At 43.6% G+C, this 18744-nt stretch overlaps 1 protein-coding gene and 1 long non-coding RNA gene across 6 annotated transcripts in view; one reads left to right on the plus strand and one right to left on the minus strand.

The window, feature by feature from the left end:
* Positions 1-18744, plus strand: part of grhprb (glyoxylate reductase/hydroxypyruvate reductase b) — a 27779-nt gene continuing 9035 nt past the window's right edge. For 2 of the 3 annotated variants that reach the window (XM_072706944.1, XM_072706943.1), the window contains exons 1-2: positions 1-232; positions 606-736. In XM_072706944.1, the coding sequence (XP_072563045.1) occupies positions 72-232; positions 606-736 (292 nt within the window). In that variant the 5' untranslated portion in view covers positions 1-71. Of the gene's footprint in view, positions 233-605; positions 737-817; positions 891-984; positions 1102-1268; positions 1358-1804; positions 1910-2023; positions 2160-2388; positions 2520-3251; positions 3600-18744 lie in introns of those variants that run through there. The other variant, XM_072706942.1, reaches the window with a different exon arrangement.
* LOC140582687 (uncharacterized) lies at positions 7487-13142 on the minus strand. 3 transcript variants are annotated; one of them, XR_011985499.1, is made up of 5 exons: positions 12869-13138; positions 11092-11870; positions 9219-10612; positions 8579-8647; positions 7487-8431 (listed from the first exon to the last, which is right to left on the minus strand). It is a non-coding gene; the product is annotated as an uncharacterized lncRNA (long non-coding RNA). The 3 variants fall into 3 exon arrangements; XR_011985500.1 differs by having other exon boundaries at positions 11642-11870; positions 12869-13135; XR_011985498.1 differs by having other exon boundaries at positions 9219-11870; positions 12869-13142.

The following is an 18744-nucleotide window of genomic DNA, read 5'->3' on the forward strand; positions in this document are numbered from 1 at the left end:
ACTTTCTGAGGTCCCTGTTAAACGGGATTTTCACTCCGTCCCCCCGCTCAGTAGCGCCTCACCCCCCGGCGATGTGGAATAGCCGCATATCGCTCCGTAGTCTCCAGCAGATCGCAGTCGGCGCCCACGGCAGGCTGGACGCTATGCAGCGTGCGAAGTCCACCTTACCCCGGGTTTATGTTACCCGTAAGGTGCCACCAGAGGGACTGAAGATACTTCGCCAGTCTGGACAGTTAGTATCACAGCCATGATTAAGGCATCTATAGATTTTTAATGTGCTGTTAATGTCATGTTTTTAAATTTGCGTATTTTGAAATAGCTTAAAGGTAATTACTGGAAAATAAGATTGTGTTGCATTCAGAAAAATTGTGTCTTTAATCGTAGACCTCTAAAAAGTATAGGTCTAATTCTGCCTAAAATGTTTAATTTGCTTTGAATAGTAAATATGCATGTTATTTATTAAAAATATTAATTGATTATGATTAATACTGTAAACCAAAGTTTCCTCAGTCGATCTTACTTGTATATGTATAGACTATAGCTATTTGTTGTTCTTTGTCCTTGTTATGCCTGATAGATATCTAAGTTTTTTGCACCTGTCTCAGAGTGGAATTTGAACTTTGGGATTCAGATGACCCTGTTCCTCGCTCCGAGCTGCTGGAAAAGGTGAAGGGGGTGGACGGCCTGCTCTGCATGCTGACAGAGCAGATTGATGCTGAATTGCTGGACACTGCAGGTATCAGAGCTGAGCTCTGGCCTCCCCTAAGGACACATACAGATGGGAGACACCATCCAAACCTGATGTGTTTCTTTACAGGGCCCAACCTTAAAGTGCTGAGCACAATGTCTGTGGGATTCGATCACATCTCCCTGGACGAGATAAAGAAGAGGTCTGTGGAGATGGTGCTTCTCTATCCCAGCCTGCGTCAGTGACGTTTCGGGTTAGATGTCAGAGGGCTTCACTCAATGCTCATATCCCTGCAGGGGAATCCGTCTGGGCCACACGCCGGATGTCCTGACTGATGCGGTGGCAGAACTCACCATAGCCCTGCTGCTGACCACGTCCCGGCGTCTTATAGAGGCCACCCATGAGGCCAAAACGTAGGTGACACCGCCTGTACTCCTTCCCTGCCCTCTCTTAAGTAACACAACTGATAAGCCCAGTAAGGATGGCGTGTTGTCATACTGGGCCCGTGTTTCTAGTTGTATTGACAATCCCAGACTGGATCTCAAAGTCATTTGTCAGTTTTTTGTCCGCCTCTCCTCAGTGGTGGCTGGGGTACTTGGAGGACCATGTGGCTGTGTGGTTATGAGCTGGCCAACAGCACTGTGGGAATCCTGGGACTGGGCAGGATCGGTAAGTAACCCCTACTCATTGGAAAACAACTTTTATTTTGACATTGTGGTAAGAAAAGTCTGAATTTATTTATATGGTGTCAAGCACAGAAGCTTGGAAACCCAGTATGCGGGGAAAGGGGAGTTTATTAGAGAGATCGGGCAGAACGGATATCGGTAGGCAGTACTTATAGTGGAGGTCACAGGTCTAGGGAGTTTGGTAGCCAGAGAGATCAGTCCTACGAATACATGAAGGATAAAAGATAAGCACACAAAAGAGATCTGAAGGGAGTGAAAAAAGAAGGTAAGTAATAGGAAAAACTAGGAGTTTACTTACGCAAAAGCATCATTTTCCTTTACTGCCTAAGACTTCTACACGGCACTGTACATTTGTGTTCGACTCACAGGAGAAATAACTGTTGGTCTACAGAAGCATAAAACAGTTGCTTTTGTTACTGACATATATTAGGGCTGGCTATTGCTGAGCGACTGAAGCCCTTCAAAGTGAAGAAGTTCATTTACACAGATGTTACACCAAGACCGGAACTGGCCAGTCAGATAAACGCGGAGTATGGTGAGCTCATCATTCACATTCATTCATCCATGTAGTCTTATTTTGAGAGTTTAATGCCTGGATGTCATTTTTCACAATGTAAATGCTTCCTCTGACTGCATTTCTTGATTGCAGTATCGCTGGAGCAGCTAGCTAAAGAGTCAGACTTCTTGACAATTTGCTGCGCGCTCACCCCGGAGACACAGGGTATCTGCAACAGGAAGCTGTTTTCTCAGATGAAGAGCAACGCCATCTTCATCAACACCAGCCGGTAATCATGAGCATAAAATTATAAAAATAGTCACATACAGTATGTTTTTAGTGGCTTGAAGGCAAAAGATCGTTCATTCCATTGTTTTTCTACAGTAAATAATGACAAGTATTTAGAATGATTTCACAGAGGCTCCACACCAAGGCATCCTCATCGGCTGTTCTGTTCAAATAAAAGAAAAGCTGTCTTGGTTTGTCAGACACCTGTTCCCCTTTACCCCTGTTTCCAGAGGAGGGGTGGTGAACCAGGAGGACCTGCTGGAGGCTCTGTCCACCGGTCAGATTGCAGCGGCCGGATTGGATGTCACCACACCAGAACCGCTGCCCACGGACCACCCCCTCTTCAAGCTGAAAAACTGCGGTGAGAGATGAATCTTTCATATTCCTGTCTGTGTAGTTTAACGTGTTCTCCGTGTGCTCCTCACACCCCTTACACGCTTGTCTTTAACGTGTTCTCCGTGTGCTCCTCACACCCCTTACACGCTTGTCTTTAACTTTTTCTCCGTGTGCTCCTCACACCACTTACACGCTTGTCTTTAACGTGTTCTCCGTGTGCTCCTCACACCCCTTACACGCTTGTCTTTAACTTGTTCTCCGTGTGCTGCTCACACCCCTTACACGCTTGTCTTTAACGTGTTCTCCGTGTGCTCCTCACACCCCTTACATGTTTGTCTTTAACTTGTTCTCCGTGTGCTCCTCAAACCCCTTACACGCTTGTCTTTATCGTGTTCTCTGTGTGCTTCTCACACCCCTTACACGCTTGTCTTTAACGTGTTCTCCGTGTGCTCCTCACACCCCTTACACGCTTGTCTTTAACGTGTTCTCCGTGTGCTCCTCACACCCCTTACACGCTTGTCTTTAACGTGTTCTCCGTGTGCTCCTCACACCCCTTACACGCTTGTCTTTAACGTGTTCTCCGTGTGCTCCTCACACCCCTTACACGCTTGTCTTTAACGTGTTCTCCGTGTGCTCCTCACACCCCTTACACGCTTGTCTTTAACGTGTTCTCTATGTGCTCCTCACACCCCTTACACGCTTGTCTTTAACGTGTTCTCCATGTTCTCCTTACACCTCTTACACGCTTGCCTTGCAGTGATCCTTCCCCACATCGCCAGCGCCTCCTACGCCACACGTAACGCCATGTCCGCTCTGGCAGCCAGCAACCTGCTGGCCGGGCTGTGGGGAGAGCCCATGCCGAAGGAGCTGAAGCTGTAGGGCCTCCGCTGTGAGCCACGGCGCCCCCTGGCTGCCAACCTGGTGATTTGTGTGGCTGTATAATGTCATTCTTTGAGGGAGGAGAAATGCCTTGTGCTCATATACCTGCATATAGTTTTTAATATGAAGTGCATCATGTGAGTTTAATGTTTTTGATTAACATATATTTAGTTCACTTGGATTAATAGACAATGGGAACCGTATAAAATGTCCAATGTGACTGTGATTTATCCACCCATCCATGTTTCATAACCACTGCTCCTACACAGGGCTGCAGGGCTCTGGAGTCTATCCCAGAAGCTACAGGCACAAGGCAGGGAATAACCCAGGATGGGGCCCCAACCCCTCACAGGGCACACTGACAGTTACAGGCACAAGGCAGGGAATAACCCAGGATGGGGCCCCAACCCCTCACAGAGCACACTCACAGCTGCAGGCACAAGGCAGGGAATAACTCAGGATGGGCCGCCAACCCCTCACAGACACACTCACAGCTACAGGCACAAGGCAGGGAATAACCCAGGATGGGGCCCCAACCCCTCACAGGGCACACTGACAGTTACAGGCACAAGGCAGGGAATAACCCAGGATGGGCCGCCAACCCCTCACAGACACACTCACAGCTACAGGCACAAGGCAGGGAATAACCCAGGATGGGGCCCCAACCCCTCACAGGGCACACTGACAGTTACAGGCACAAGGCAGGGAATAACCCAGGATGGGGCCCCAACCCCGCTCTATCAGTCATACACTCACACACCATTCACTCACATAGTCAAACATATGGGCAGTTTGGCAACACTCTCATGACATATGAAACATTAAAGCACTTTGATGAAACTGATCACACATATAGAGCAATAAAATCCACCAGGCATTCATTCACGAATTTCATTATTCAGAAACAGAAAAGATCAACTGAGAAAGAGCTGTTCCATACCATGTTCTACTCCAAATACACTAATTTGGTTTAGCATTATTAACATAATAGTAAAATAGAGTTTTGTTGGGGTTTTTTTAAAAGCCACTTGGATCTTTAGGTCAGGTAACAAATCTTTTTTTTGGGTCTTTAAGTTTCAAAGCAGTTGCATACACATCTCTGCTTTGCATTGCATGAGTAACAGATCTCCATAATAGCCTGTATGTATCTAGTGTCACGTTTTATTTGTTTAGTCAATCCAGATTAACCTATATAGGCGTTATCAAATCAAGACAGACTCCAAAATAAGGCAGTCTTCCCAACGTTTGTCACGCATGCAGAGCATGTTGTATTCATTTATCACCTACAACTTGTTAAAATGAAACTCTTGTGGTTATTGACTCTGTGAGTCAATCAGGAGTCAGGAGCCACTTGTGTAGACTTTCAAAGTCAATTTTTTATTGTATCCACATAGGGTGCATCCAAGACTGGACACTGCACAGGCGTGTGTCCCACGCTGAATTACACTCCTTCATATGCACTTCTCCTATCTCTTATCAAGACCTTTGTCACAGGGGACATCCCAAGCATCATCTTTCCTGGACCATTCGCCTTTATTACCCTTTCTCCATACAGGGGTTCGGGTATTCCACACACCTATACGTCTCCACCATTTTCCCTGTCTTGGCCTTTGTATTAAAACGATGTGAGGGGGATATAAAGCTCTCGAAGGAACAAACAGGCACGCTTAGGTTCACTCAAAAACACTTTAATAAGTAATACAAAATAACCTTGCATTAACATCAGTACCAAGATATTGTGCCGAAAGCAATGCAAAATAACCTCGTACTACAAGGGATATCAAATAGTATTATATATCATAGCCAATAACAATAGGTGCAAAGACACACACACACTAATATATATATATATATATATATATATATATATATATATATATATATATATATAGAGAGAGAGAGAGAGAGAGAGAGAGAGAGAGAGAGAGAAAAGAAGGAAGAAGATGCAAATCATTATCACAATCGGTGATAATTACTTCCAAGAACCAATGAAAGGCATAAGCAGTTGCAGAGCTATTTACACTCGGACGTGCCATCATCACCCACCTTCACACATGGACTGGGGAGCCCTTTTCAGTCCTGGCAGGAGACCAACATGTGAGTCCCGAGAAATCCAGGTGAAGTGCGCTTTATTCCACGGCTGAGCTCCGGTCAGTACTGGGGTCTCCCCCTTCCTTTATACTGAATTGGGCGCTGCATGAGTGCAGGGGGCAAGCTGGCCAGGCTCACCCCTCCCCTCAGGCAATGCGTTCTCCAATTCCCACTTCTGTCCGGGTATTGCTGCTTGCTCAATGCCTCCCCGACCCTCCTAAACAAGATAAGCATCCTCTGTTTCCTGAAGACAGGATAAGTACTCTTTGGCTTCCCGCATACTGATCCTCCCCTTTCCTTGAGGATGAGATAAGCATCTCACATGCCTGTGCAAGATATGGAGCCACTTATTCTCCTCCTTAGGAAGAACCCCTTAGAAAAACAAAGTAAGCATCTTTTCAACAGCGTAAGCATCCCGTAAGTCAGAAATAACAGGATTAGTGTCTTTAAACAGAATTAATTTCCCAGGACAGGAATTTTTACGACTAGCGAAGCATCCTGGCCTCTTTTATAAGAAACAAGTTATTCATGAAACACAAGTTATACAAATAATCAGTAAAAAAAACACGTTTATGCAGTTCAACCCTGGCACAATAATATTATGGGTGAATCATGGACAATGTATCTGAATTTCAAGTAATCAATCCACCTCATATGAGGGACAGTGAGCAACGCTTATTAATCTAAGCAATTTACATACTACGTGGGCGACGTAATCATCCGCGAGTTCATCCTAATACAGCCTTCAACACAGTGATAAGCTGCAGTGCTAACTAAGGTGCATATTCATACAAACGAGGCTAACAGAAACGCTGAGGCAAAGATTAATGTGCACATATATACTTTATTGATTACTCTGTGATGATTACATCATGGTGTTATAATTAGCATGCTTTTAAATAGCATCCTCATGATCACATCCTCAATGTTATACAGTGGTAAATAATCTTCCGTAAAACAATAATTTCTTTGGCACGTTTCAGTATTGAAGGACTTCATCTGATATGTATCATCTGTCAATTGTCTCCAGCACATTGGTATTAGCTGACATTTGGGCTTTAATAAAAGGAATAAACAGTTTCAGTACCTGAGATAATGAACAGGAAAAGACACAGTATGACAGTTTCTCCGCCATTAGATATTTCTCTAACATCCTAAAGAGCTCATGTTTAGCATCTCTGTTTCCAGGGATGACAACTTTTTGCATCCTCATTTGCTTGAAGGAGCTTTTCCCATCACAAATTACCATGTACATTTCATGCTTCATGAATCCACATTGAAAAAGCTGGTCTAAAATGGGTTGTATTAAAAACTTAGGTCATTGTCCAAAGTACGTATAAATGAAACTGAGGCGCCAACCATTTTACCAGGGAATGAGTGGTAACAGTAGCAAGAAAAACTCAAATCTGTGTTTCTTTCCTATACCTTTGGTTTGTAAAAATCAAGGCAAAGAAACCAAAGAACTACCGGAAAGATGATGGAAAGCTTGGCTAAATTTAGAATTTGTGGTTCAGTGGTCATTGTTGACTCACCACAGCACAGCACACAACAAAATGTGTTCTCTGCATTTAACCCATATGTGACACAGCAGGGGGCAGCTAATTCAGCGCCCAGGGAGCAGTGCTTGGGGACGGTACCTTGCTCAGGGTACCTCAGTGGTGCTTTACTGGTCGGGGATTTGAACCTGCAATCTTTCAATTACAAGTGTGCTTCCCTAAGCGTTAAGCCACTACTGTCCCTAAAAGCCATCAATAGAAAGAAATTGAATGACGGTACTGTTAGGAAGTGGTATGTCCATTCTGAGCACTTCCTTGCAGGCAGAAATGGACAGTATTTCAATTAAATGTATTTAAGCTACGCATTTATTTACTTTTGAGTATTTTGTAATTTGTATTTTGTTGAACGGAAAAAATCTTATGTAATTTGTAACAAAATACTTTAATAAGTATTGAAAATACTTATTAAAATGTCATTTTAAGAACCTTCATCACTAGGCTTAGACTTAAATAGAATAGAAATAGAATGATTAGCAAACCGCAGTGCTGTGCTGTAGAGCTTGTGAATTAACTTGCTAGCCTGCTGTAGCAAGTGGCATTCTAGTTACTTTAAACAGGCATGCTCAGGCAGTGGCATCTTGTGGTTCATCATATATCCTCCTGAGACCCCACCCATTCATTTATGTCCATTGTAGTGGACATTTTGTTTTTGCATCTCTTTTCACTGATGTAAGGAAACATTTATTCCTGTTGTACACTAAAGAGAACATGCTGTGAAATTAGAAATAAAAATAAATTTGAAAAAATCTAAATTGTAAGATGTCTTATTTCCTCCAAAGACAAATAACCTAAAACTGAAGGACACTTTTTTCTTTGGGTCTCAGGAGGATATGGGAGTCTTCATTAGTGATAAATCAGGGTAGCTACTTTTGTTCCTAAGCACAAAATTAAATCTGTATCAGCTAAACGTAGTTTTTTACCACCGAGTCTGTGTAAAATGGAGAGCCGACTGGTGAACCTGATGTTGCATATTACACAGCCTCTGTTTTTGCTTTTTGAACGTACATCTAAAAAAGGTTTCTTTGAGTTTGTGCATCCTAAACACCCCACTGTAATACAAAGTGGGAAATACACACATTTTGAGTGTTATTGTGCTTCACTGCATGACTAATTATATTTTATGGTTAACTTATGAAGAAATGGCTCAACCCCTTTTGGCTGAACAGAATACAACTTTTTATAGTCCAGAGCACTTACTACACATTGTTTATAAGAAACTTTTTCTAACATTGAAAAGAAACATAGGCATCTGTGGAACGTGCTACATCTTCGACATTACCTGGTAAAATGGCCGATACGCATAAACTGTGACGTAATACGCACGTAGCTTTTAATTCAACCCATTGGAGCCACCAGGGCGAGCCTGCGGGTCAGATCACTCCTGTGCCTGTAAAAAAAAAAAAATGTCGCCCTAGTATGGAAGAAAACATGCAAATTAATAGCAGTACCAATGTCACAAAATAGTTTTAAAGTACTCAAGTACTGACTATGCCTTTGAAATTTACAATTAATCCAAATAACTGTATCTATTGTTAAAATCTCACCAAAGTCAACGTACCTTTAAGTCCCGTCCTCCTCTCTTGTCTCTTCCGGATTCATCGGAGCCCTGCACCACCGACTCCGGCACCTAAAACACAATATCATCGCTTTAATCCATATGCCAGTAGATTTTGTTTTAATGAAAAATATTATTTATATACCAGCACGTTATACGTTCACATAAAACGTATTTGTGTCGTTCTTTATTTAATGAATAAGATATTTTCCTTAAACATATTAACGCCTTACAAACCCGTATACGCTAAACCAGTCGGTTTTCAATCCTACCTGGCTTCTGATCAAGTAAATACCAGGGCCAGGTGTGGCTCATCAGAAGCCAAGTAGGATAGAAAACCTACTGGATAGTAGCTCTCCAGGACCGGAGTTTGAGACTCCTGCGCTAAACTCTACCCAAATAAATTCCCCTTAATTAAACAGCGACGCCAACCCCCATAATCCCCCATTTCAATACAGTTGACCCAGGGAAACCTTCAAAACCCGGCACTCGGGCACCGTAACGTGTACATATTAATCTGCTTTTTTTTAAACCGACAGTGTACTGTTGTAGATGACTGAGACATATTTCTCCTTTCATCTAAGTAAACTTAATTTAAAACTCGGTAAATCTCTTCACACACTTCTCCATTTACAGTCATTACCTTCCGTCTCCAGCTTCTCCGCATCTCCGTTCAGGCCAATGGCTCTCAGCACGTCCGCAGCGTGGTTCACGGCTCTAGCTTCGGTAAATACACTTACTATTCTTTGTGTGACATCCACTTTAGACTCATTCTCAATCTGGCCAAACATGATTTCTCTCGTTTCGCACAGTTTCATCTTAAATCGTTGAAAATTGTCTGCGCTGAGGCCATCTAGAGCTCGAAGAACGCAGTCCTGAACAGACCATGCCATGTTGAGCTACGACGGAAGTGTGACAATTGATAAAAACACCTTTGGATCATACGACGTCAAGTCCCAACGAACAGAAACACCCCTCATCGTTTTCATTGGGTCATACGACATCGTGTTAAGGAACAGGAACACCCCTCCATAAAAAGGGTTTTCTGAATCAGAGTCATAAGACTATTAATCACGGAGGAAATTGCTCACATTGCGACTGTGCAATCACAAATAGACACGCAGACAAGAAGAATACAGTATAAGTATAACAATAGGAGCCATTTATAACTTTGGGGTGTATTATGGATTTTGTCCACTGAGGGGTGTATTGCATGGGGTGGTTTGATCCCCATGGGTATGTAGTTGGACGGGAGGATGGCGGAGGGAACATGGTTCTCACCGTAGCTCCTGTAAGAAAGCATGGCACAAACAGCACGCCGCCAGCACATTATACAGCACAAGTGTGGTATGTTAAAGCAAAAGGTTCTTTTTATGTCAACCGAAGGTTTGGAATAAACGGGGACATCACCCAGTTGCAGAGACAGCTTAATTGGACATTGGTCATTAAAAGCTACGCGTTGAGAACACTTGGCCATCCACTCTGAGACTTACAGGAAAGCCTTTACATAAGTAAGAACCCTTCATCAGGAGGATACCGTTTGGACAATACAACGGAAAAGAAGACTGGCTCGAATTGGAAGGCAACCATCGCTATTGGAAACGGCTTGTTGTCTGTCGCGGAACTTCGCAGCCTGGATTAATGTGCTTGCGGTCCTTACGTTACTAATCTCCAGAAGAAATATCCAAGCTTGGTGAGTAAACTTTCACCTGTTGTCGCTGACGGAATTGGAGCCTTGGTCGTGGTGTTGACGCATCGCTTGGAGTTTGCTGTGCTGTTTGATGATAAAGGTGCCAACGCTTAAATTATTAGGGGTGCTGTGTTGTGCGTGCTGTCGGACAGTATATCACTGAACATAGTTTAGTTTGATGCGTACGAGTATGGAAGGAGAACAGCTATCTTCCGAGACCGCTGCTGGCGTGGCTCTGAGTGAAATAGATATTAATGCTGGTGCTGGAGCAAAGATCGCTGTTGATGAATTAGGGAAAACGTACCAGGAAGTTGACATCAAAGGAAATGGCGTTGCTTTGTGAAAACCTTAAAAAAAAAAAAAACCTGAAATCCAAATTCATGCAGGTTAACCAAATTAAACAAAAAATAAATCAGCTTCTGTCGGGAGAAATGACGTCTCACTCAGTGACCAATGTGCAGAAGTATTTAATGAAATATTCCGTGCTGAGTAAAGAGGCAATAGAAGCCCACAATACGTGGATGGAAATGCCAATGATAGATATCGAAAATGAAAGGCAACAAAGTTGGTTTGCACAGAAAATTAAGGAAATTAATTTAAAAGTGAAGTGGAGCAATTGTTGTTTGATGCTGGTTCATTTAAGGATAATGAAGATCTTGATATACTGTCCTTAGTAATCGATACAGATATAAAACCAGAAGACAGTATTTCTAATGTTTCAAGTAAAGGATCTCAGTATAAAGGTCATTCTTCCATTCATTCAAATTCTTCTAGTGTTTCTTCTGTACGTTTAAAGGCTAAGGCTGAAAGGGAAATAATTTCTTACCCTCAGTGTCTTGTGCACCATCTGTGTATAGATCTGGAGTGCGTGAGAATGCTCCAGGACCCATACAATCTTTCATCAGAGGGAGTTAAGACATTGCCCTCACAAGAGTTCACATGTGCAATCACAGTCACATCAGCATACTTCTCTTGGTCATAGTGAACAGTCTACACCAGGGGTGGCCAATCTTATCCGCAAAGGGCCGGTGTGTATGCAGGTTTTTGGGATAACCTGTAGGTCAGCTGTTCAAACTCAGGTGTGAGGACTCTTCAGGCAATCACTCCTCTAATTAGTAATCTAATTAGGGAGTTGCAGTGAAAACCCGCAAACACACCGGCCCTTTGTGGATAAGATTGGCCACCCCTGGTCTACACTGTATGATTTTATGCAACAGCAAAATAACATCACTGCTCAGCTAGTTCAGAATCAAGTTTAAGCCACTCCCTCCCTCCTGGGTTGTTCAAAGGGGAGGACTTGTATGTCAGGGAAAGATGGAGACAAGTGCAGTTCATGTCTGATCTCTTTTGGAAGCGCTGGGTGAAGGAGTACTTACCATTGCTCCAGGAGAGGCAGAAGTGGGTGAAACCACAAAGAAATTTGTGGTTTCACAGTTGGAGATATTGTAGTCCTACTGGATCCAGGGGCTCCATGAAGTTCTTGGCTGATGGGAAGGATCACTCAGATATACCCTGATAAGAAGCTTAATCTTCTGTAAGTAACTAAATCTGATGACTAAAATCTGTCTGTTGATGGAAGCGGAAGTTCCATGACATCTGGAAGATCTGGTAGCAGTTATACCAAGGACCAAAGGGAGAGAAATGCTTGTTTCGTTAATAAAGACCTACACTAAGGGAGGCTCATTTTTATGTAAATAGGGTAATTGTGGGGTTTAAATATTCACAATTACGGGGCCGGAATGAGGGAGCCATTTATAACTTTGGGGTGTATTATGGATTTTGGCCACTGAGAATATTACTTATTCTTTGTGACCTATTTGTTCTTTGTACTGTTTTTAACCTGGAGCCACGTCATCTTGTCTCTCTGTATACTGTAATGCAGGGTTCTTCAACTCTGGACCTCGATTCCAAATCCAGGCTGTGTTTTCAGTTCCCCCAGGTAGTTGTTTAATAATTACTGATTCTGATTGGTCAGAGGCTTCACACCTGACTGACAGGTAAAGGAAGGCTGGAAAACCAGCAGTGCTCGGACCTCGAGGACCGTGAGTTGAATAACCCTGCTGTACTGTATATAGCAGAGATTACAATAAAGTTTACTTTGACTTGAAAAATATTATTTCACTACCTGGGATTATAAAGAAAACGAATTCCTTCACAGACACGTGGCCAACACGGACACAGATCAATGCATGAAGCTGAGAAAGTAGCGGATTGTATCTCTGCCAGTAAATGGAGACATGCAACTAGAAATAGACTGGATATATAAATGATCCTATATTATACCAGTACGTTACAAGTTCTTATACGTGCACATAAAACGTATTTATAGTGTCGTTCTTTAAGGAAAATATGTTATTCATTAAATAAACATATTAACGACTGTTGTTGGCCACATCTTACAAACCAGTATACGCTAAACTCTACCCAAATAAATTCCCCTTAATTAAACAGCGCACAGCGAGATCCTTTAATCTGGTTCCCTTTTTAATCGAGTGACCTGTTGGTAAATGACTGATAGGCCATTTTCTACATTCATGTAAGTTAATTTACTTTAAAACTCGGTAAATCTCTTCACACACTTCTCCTTAATTTACATCCATTACCTTCTGTCTCCAGCGTCTCCGCATCTCCGTTCAGGCCAATGGCTCTCAGCACGTCCGCAGTCCGGCTCACGGCTCCAACTCCGGTAAATACACTGACTATTCTTTGTGCTACATCCACAGTAGACCTGTTCTCAATTTGGCCAAACCTGATTATTCTCGTTTCGCATAATTTTATCTTAAATCGCTCGAAATTGTCCACGCTGAGGCCATCTAAGGTGCTACTAACGCAGTCCTGAACAGACTTTGCCATGGTGAGCTACAACTGATGTGCGACAATTGATAAAGACCCTTGGGTCATACGACATCAAGTGCTAACGAATAGGAACATCCTTCAAAAAAAAAAAGGAATACCTCTCATCGCTTTCTGAATCAGAATCATAAGACTATTAATCACAGAGGAAATTGCTCATATTGCGACTGTGCAATCACACATAGACACGCAGACAAGAAGAATACAGTATAAGTATAGAAACAGGAATGAAGTGTTTGGGAGCCATTTATAACTTTGGGGTGTATTATGGATTTTGTCCACTGAGGGGTGTATTGCATGGGGTGGTTTGATCCCCATGGGTATGTAGTTGGACGGGAGGATGGCGGAGGGAACACGGTTCTCACCGTAGCTCCTGTAAGAGAGCATGGCCGCCAGCACATTATACAGCACAAGTGTGGTATGTTAAAGCAAAAGGTCCTTTTTATGTCAACTGAAGGTTTGGAATAAACAGGGACATCACCCAACTGCAGAGACAGCTTGGACATTGGTCATTAAAAGCTACGTGTTGAGAACATTTGGCCATCCACTCTGAGGCTTACAGGAAACCCTTTACAAAGTGTTAGCTAACGAATTAGACAAATTAGAGCACTCTTTTAAACATTCTAATTAAATTAAATAAAAATCAAATCAAATGTCTGTACAGGAATCTAAAAGTACTTTTGTCCAAAAGTTACAGGAAAAACCTGTGTGCCTGTAATCAGAAGGTTGTCGGTTCAAACCCAGCCTCAGCACGTCTGTGGGTCCTTATGCAAGGCCCTTAACCCCCAGCTCTCTGGGCACCACTAAGGGTGGCTGCCCTTTGCGGACAGCTTACTCTACAAAGAGCAAGTTGAGGGAGGTATAAAGACAATTCCCCCCACGGGGATCAATATAGTATCAATTATTAAAAGTATATAGAAGTATATTGCACAGTAAAGTAATATTGCAGCATTATCATAATTAGTTATATTGCACTTGTTGGTAAAACCAAGTTAGACTACAAACTATGGGAAAAAGTATAAGGTATATTGCACCAAATCATGGATAATAATATTGCACATCTTAATTATAGTGCCCAGTAGAGCCCTGCATTGGGAGCGGGATCCCGCGGGACCCAACGCAAATCTCACTGGATTGGGCGGGTTTTAGATTGTCGTGGGCGGGAGCAACAGAGATAGCGGGCGGGATAAAAATAGACAGCGGGTCCCAAAATTGTTAGCTTAGCAGGATGGAGGATGCAGCTGATGTTGTTAATAAAATTGCAAAGGGAGAATATAAAACAAAACTAAAATTGGGGAAATGGGAGATATGGAAAAACTTTAAAATTGTAACAAACAAAGAGGGTAAAGAGCTGAACTTTGTGTGTTGTGTGAAGTGTGGCAAAGCGATAGTGTACAACGGGCACAAATCTGGCACTTCAGGATTGAGGCGACACACCTGCCCCGTTGTTGTACTCCCAGGTAGAGCCCTGCATTGGGAGCGGGATCCCGCGGGACCCAACGCAAATCTCACGGGATTGGGCGGGTTTTAGATTGTCGTGGGCGGGAGTGACAGAGACAGCGGGCGGGATTGGGCGGTAATGGTCAGAAATTCAGCGGGAGTGGGCGGGAGCGGGATTAAAAAAATAGTCCCGCGCAGGGCTCTAGTGCCCAGGTATCACAGAGTCACAGATCATAAAAATATTGCACAGAATCATAGGTAAATGTATTGCATATGTTAAAAACCAAAAACCAAGTAGGGGTGGCATCAGTTATTGCACAATTATTGTAGTAGCAGTAAGTTATTCTGCACCTTATTGTGAGGATGAGTGACGGATGGAGGAGTTATAGAGTCTGCAGTGGGGAGGAAGCATTTTCTGTGGCGTTCAGTGGAGCACTTTACGCTGGTGAGTCTGAACTCTGAATGAAGGTGCTTTTCAGCTCAGTCACCACACTGTGAAGTGGGTGATCAGCATTTTCCATGATGGCGTAGAGTCTGGATAAAGTTCTTCTCTCAGCCACACACTCTAAGCTGTCCAGTTCCCTACCACCCACAGAGCCCACCTTCCTGATCAACTTATTCAGTCTCGGGGACCACCACCTTAATGCTGCCACCGCAGCACACCGCAGCATAGAAAATGGCACTGGCCACCACAGACATCCACAGCATGGTGTTGCAAACTTCAAAGGATCTGAGTCTCCGTAGGAAATGCATTCCCCTCTGACCTTTCTCGTAGGTTGCCGGGTAGTGCTTGGACCAGTCCAGCCTATTGTTCATGTGAACACCAAGGTACCTATTGTCCTGAACAATCTCCACTACCACCCACTTGATTGATAGAGGAGAGACAGGAGACTGTGATCTCAGGTCCATCACCAGTTCCTTTGTCTTGCTGATGTTAAGCTACAGCTGATTCAGCTCACACCATTCTGTGTTCCATGTCCTCCCCTTGCCTGATAAATCCATCTATCGCTGAATCATTTGAGAACTTCTGCAGACTTCCCTCAGTGTTGCACCTGAAGTCGGATGTGTACAGGGTGAAGAGGAATGATGATAGGACTGTTCCTTGGGGGACTCCTGTACTACACAGCACTGTGTCAGATACACAGCCCTGTAGCCTCACATACTGTGGCCTGTCAATCAGATAGTCCATAATCCACAAGACTAAGGGAGAATGAACCTGCATAGCAGAGAGTTTACTTCCTAACCAGGCTGGCTGAATCATGTTGAAGGCACTGGAGAAGTCAAAAAACATAATCCTCAGGGATGTTCCTGGCTTGTCGAGGTGGCTGAACGCATAGTGCAGGAGGTAGTAGTGCTGTAGTTCTCGAGACCGGTCTTGGTCTCGAGACCGGTCTCAAGACCAATTTTTTGTGGTCTCGGTCTTGTCTTGGTCTCGGACATAGCGGCCTCGATGGGATAGGGAAAAAAAGAGAAAACAGCACATCCTCACAGAACAATATCATTATTTATTACGCGCCTCAATTCAAATGCAACCAGTCAGATACATCTATTTTAAAAGCGTTACGTTGTATACATTTTCTCAACGGACACTGCCAGTGCTTCACAGTCCACACACATCATACACATTGCATCATAGTGAAGTCGGCAAAGAAATGTCCGAAAATGTCCGCGAAGTCTATAGCACAGTTATAATTCAAATAAATTAGGTATTTTACATTCATTAGAAAGCACGGTCTTGGAGGTGCAAGTCATTCTGGAGGCTCATTCTCTTCAATTCAAAGCAAACGTTCATTATATAGCCGTATTCATAGCTTACCCGAGGCCTCTGTCCCTGATATAAGACACTTAATATGAACATCTTTCTGGTACATCCCATCTCTTTCCCTTGACGACGTCTGATAAAATGGTTATAGGAGAGGATTGCTGAGAATATTATTTTCCATCAGGCCTCGTAACTATGACAAATCTGAGAGATTTTAAATGAGAGACATATGGACAATATAATTGAAAAGATAACATGTATTTGATTTAACTAGTAATGACACTTTACAGCAATGCCTTTTTTCTCTACAGTTGATCTGAGTAATGTGATGTCGATTCTAGCCCTAGTCTGTTTTCGGTCTTGGTCTTGGTCTCGACTAGTCTTAGTCTTGGTCTCGTGGGGTCCCCTCCTGAGTCGATCCCCTTGGGTCAGGCATTTCCACTAAAGGATATTGCCCCTGTGGATCACTCATTGCCTGTCTTTGTGCAAGCCGTGCACTTTGCCATAGGCCAGGTGTTTCCTCCTCCTCCTCGCTTTCTGGCCACGCTCCAAAGGGCCACTGTTCCTCTTTTGGCGGTGTGGTGGGGGAAGCAGCTGCAGCAGCTCCCCTCTCTGCCCCTGCTTCCAGCACTTGCCCATAAGGGGGCAGAGGTGGAGGAGGTGGTGGGGGTGGTGCAGAAGGCGAGGTTGGAAACATGGGGTAAAGCAATGGCTCTTCTGGTTTCTCACTATTTGCTCTGGCTGGCCGCCCTACATCACCGTACTCAGAGACCGTGCCTGCTGGTCACATTTAGCCTTTTCTGAACTCTGTCCTTTACTGTAGCCACAAGGACTCCCTTTACTCTCCACAGCACGTTTTACATATCGGATAATTACCGGGTCGAATGTCGGGGCAAACACCCTTTTATCTTACACCAATTCTCACATTCTTTACCGAAATTTTCTCCTGTTTCAGTCTCAACTATATCATGGTATTACATTTCCCACTACTTTTAAACTTATCATGCTTTTTCATTTATTTCTCAAACTTGAGCTCACCAATCGGGTCACAGGCTGGATCGGGATCCTGGTCAGATGGTTTTCTGTTGATACTACCCATTTTCACTTCCTTTTTCTCTGTTCACCCGTGAGTCGTGACTCAGTATTGGACTGAACAGAAGTGCAAGCAGATTCTTTGTTGCAAAGAGCGAAGCAGATTCCTCTTTGCAAGCGCAGAGTGATACGCAGAGTAATATTATTTCCTGATACCTGAATTATGTATGCCAAATACAGGCCCCCGCTACATGAATCTCTATACAATAGTGGCACCTAGAGGATCAGGATGTCTGCACCTGTGGACCCTTTAACACTTAAATTTTCTCTTTATATGTCAAATGCTTATCAAACAATTAACATGATACTCCTGACAGGACAACACAGTCACAATACAACACAACACAGATTCCTACATGCTCTGCACATGTATATTTCACTTGGCATGTACATTTTATTTATGGGGATCACCACCCCAAACCTTGGAACCACACTCCGAGGGCTGCCACCCCTCTGACCTGATGGTCCCTTTAGATACCCGAAATTTGACCCTGAATTTCGACGGATCTGTTTTCCTAGGATCGCAATCCCAAATACTGTCCGACAGTATTTTACCTGCTAGCAAATGTTACCCGTAAAACGAAGTCACAACTATACAGACATCAAAATTAAAAATTTCTTTTTAGCTTACTTCCCCTAGTTCTGGCGATCAGATCGGGATAGGTGGCGTCGTCCGACGACTCCGAAACAGTCGGCTGGCCTGGGAGAATTTGACCTCCCAGACTCTACTCTATGGCAGCGTCTCACCGTCCCTCTAGCCGGCCGCCCCAGTCCTTGTCGTCCGGCCACGCACTCTGATCCCCTTCTCTGATCCTGGACGAGCCCCCAAATCTGTCGAAGAAATTTATGACACTAAGACGAATGCATCCATATAACGTTTATAGTGGTACATTCACAGTTCGCGCCCCCCCCCCCTCTGAACCAGATCAAAATGGTTAGGGTAGGGGGTGCACCTTGTAACACACATATGCCTTATGCAGATTGCATCTTTCAAACATGTATACTTCACGTGATCAGCATGCTGCAGGCCTGGGGCGCATGAGGGAGTGTCTATGCTTCTGCATGGCCTCTGTCTTTGTGGTGTTCCTGCCATGTCTGCTACATGCGCTCGATGCTCAGCCTTTGTCCCCCAGTCTGCATTTCTTGTCAATTCTAACAAGTACTGTGCTCCAAAACATGAGTGCAGCACTCAGCTCAAACCTCAATTCTCTTTTAGCCTCTTTTTCTCGTGAGTGTCAGCTTTCTGTCACCCAGGCGTTCTTGCAATAATATATAAAAAATATCTCTCCCTCTAGTCAATATTTCTCTTACGCTTGTTTTTCATTTCACTAT

The sequence above is a fragment of the Paramormyrops kingsleyae genome, chromosome 25 (genome assembly GCF_048594095.1).
Source record: "Paramormyrops kingsleyae isolate MSU_618 chromosome 25, PKINGS_0.4, whole genome shotgun sequence".
In the NCBI taxonomy this organism is placed as follows: domain Eukaryota; kingdom Metazoa; phylum Chordata; class Actinopteri; order Osteoglossiformes; family Mormyridae; genus Paramormyrops; species Paramormyrops kingsleyae.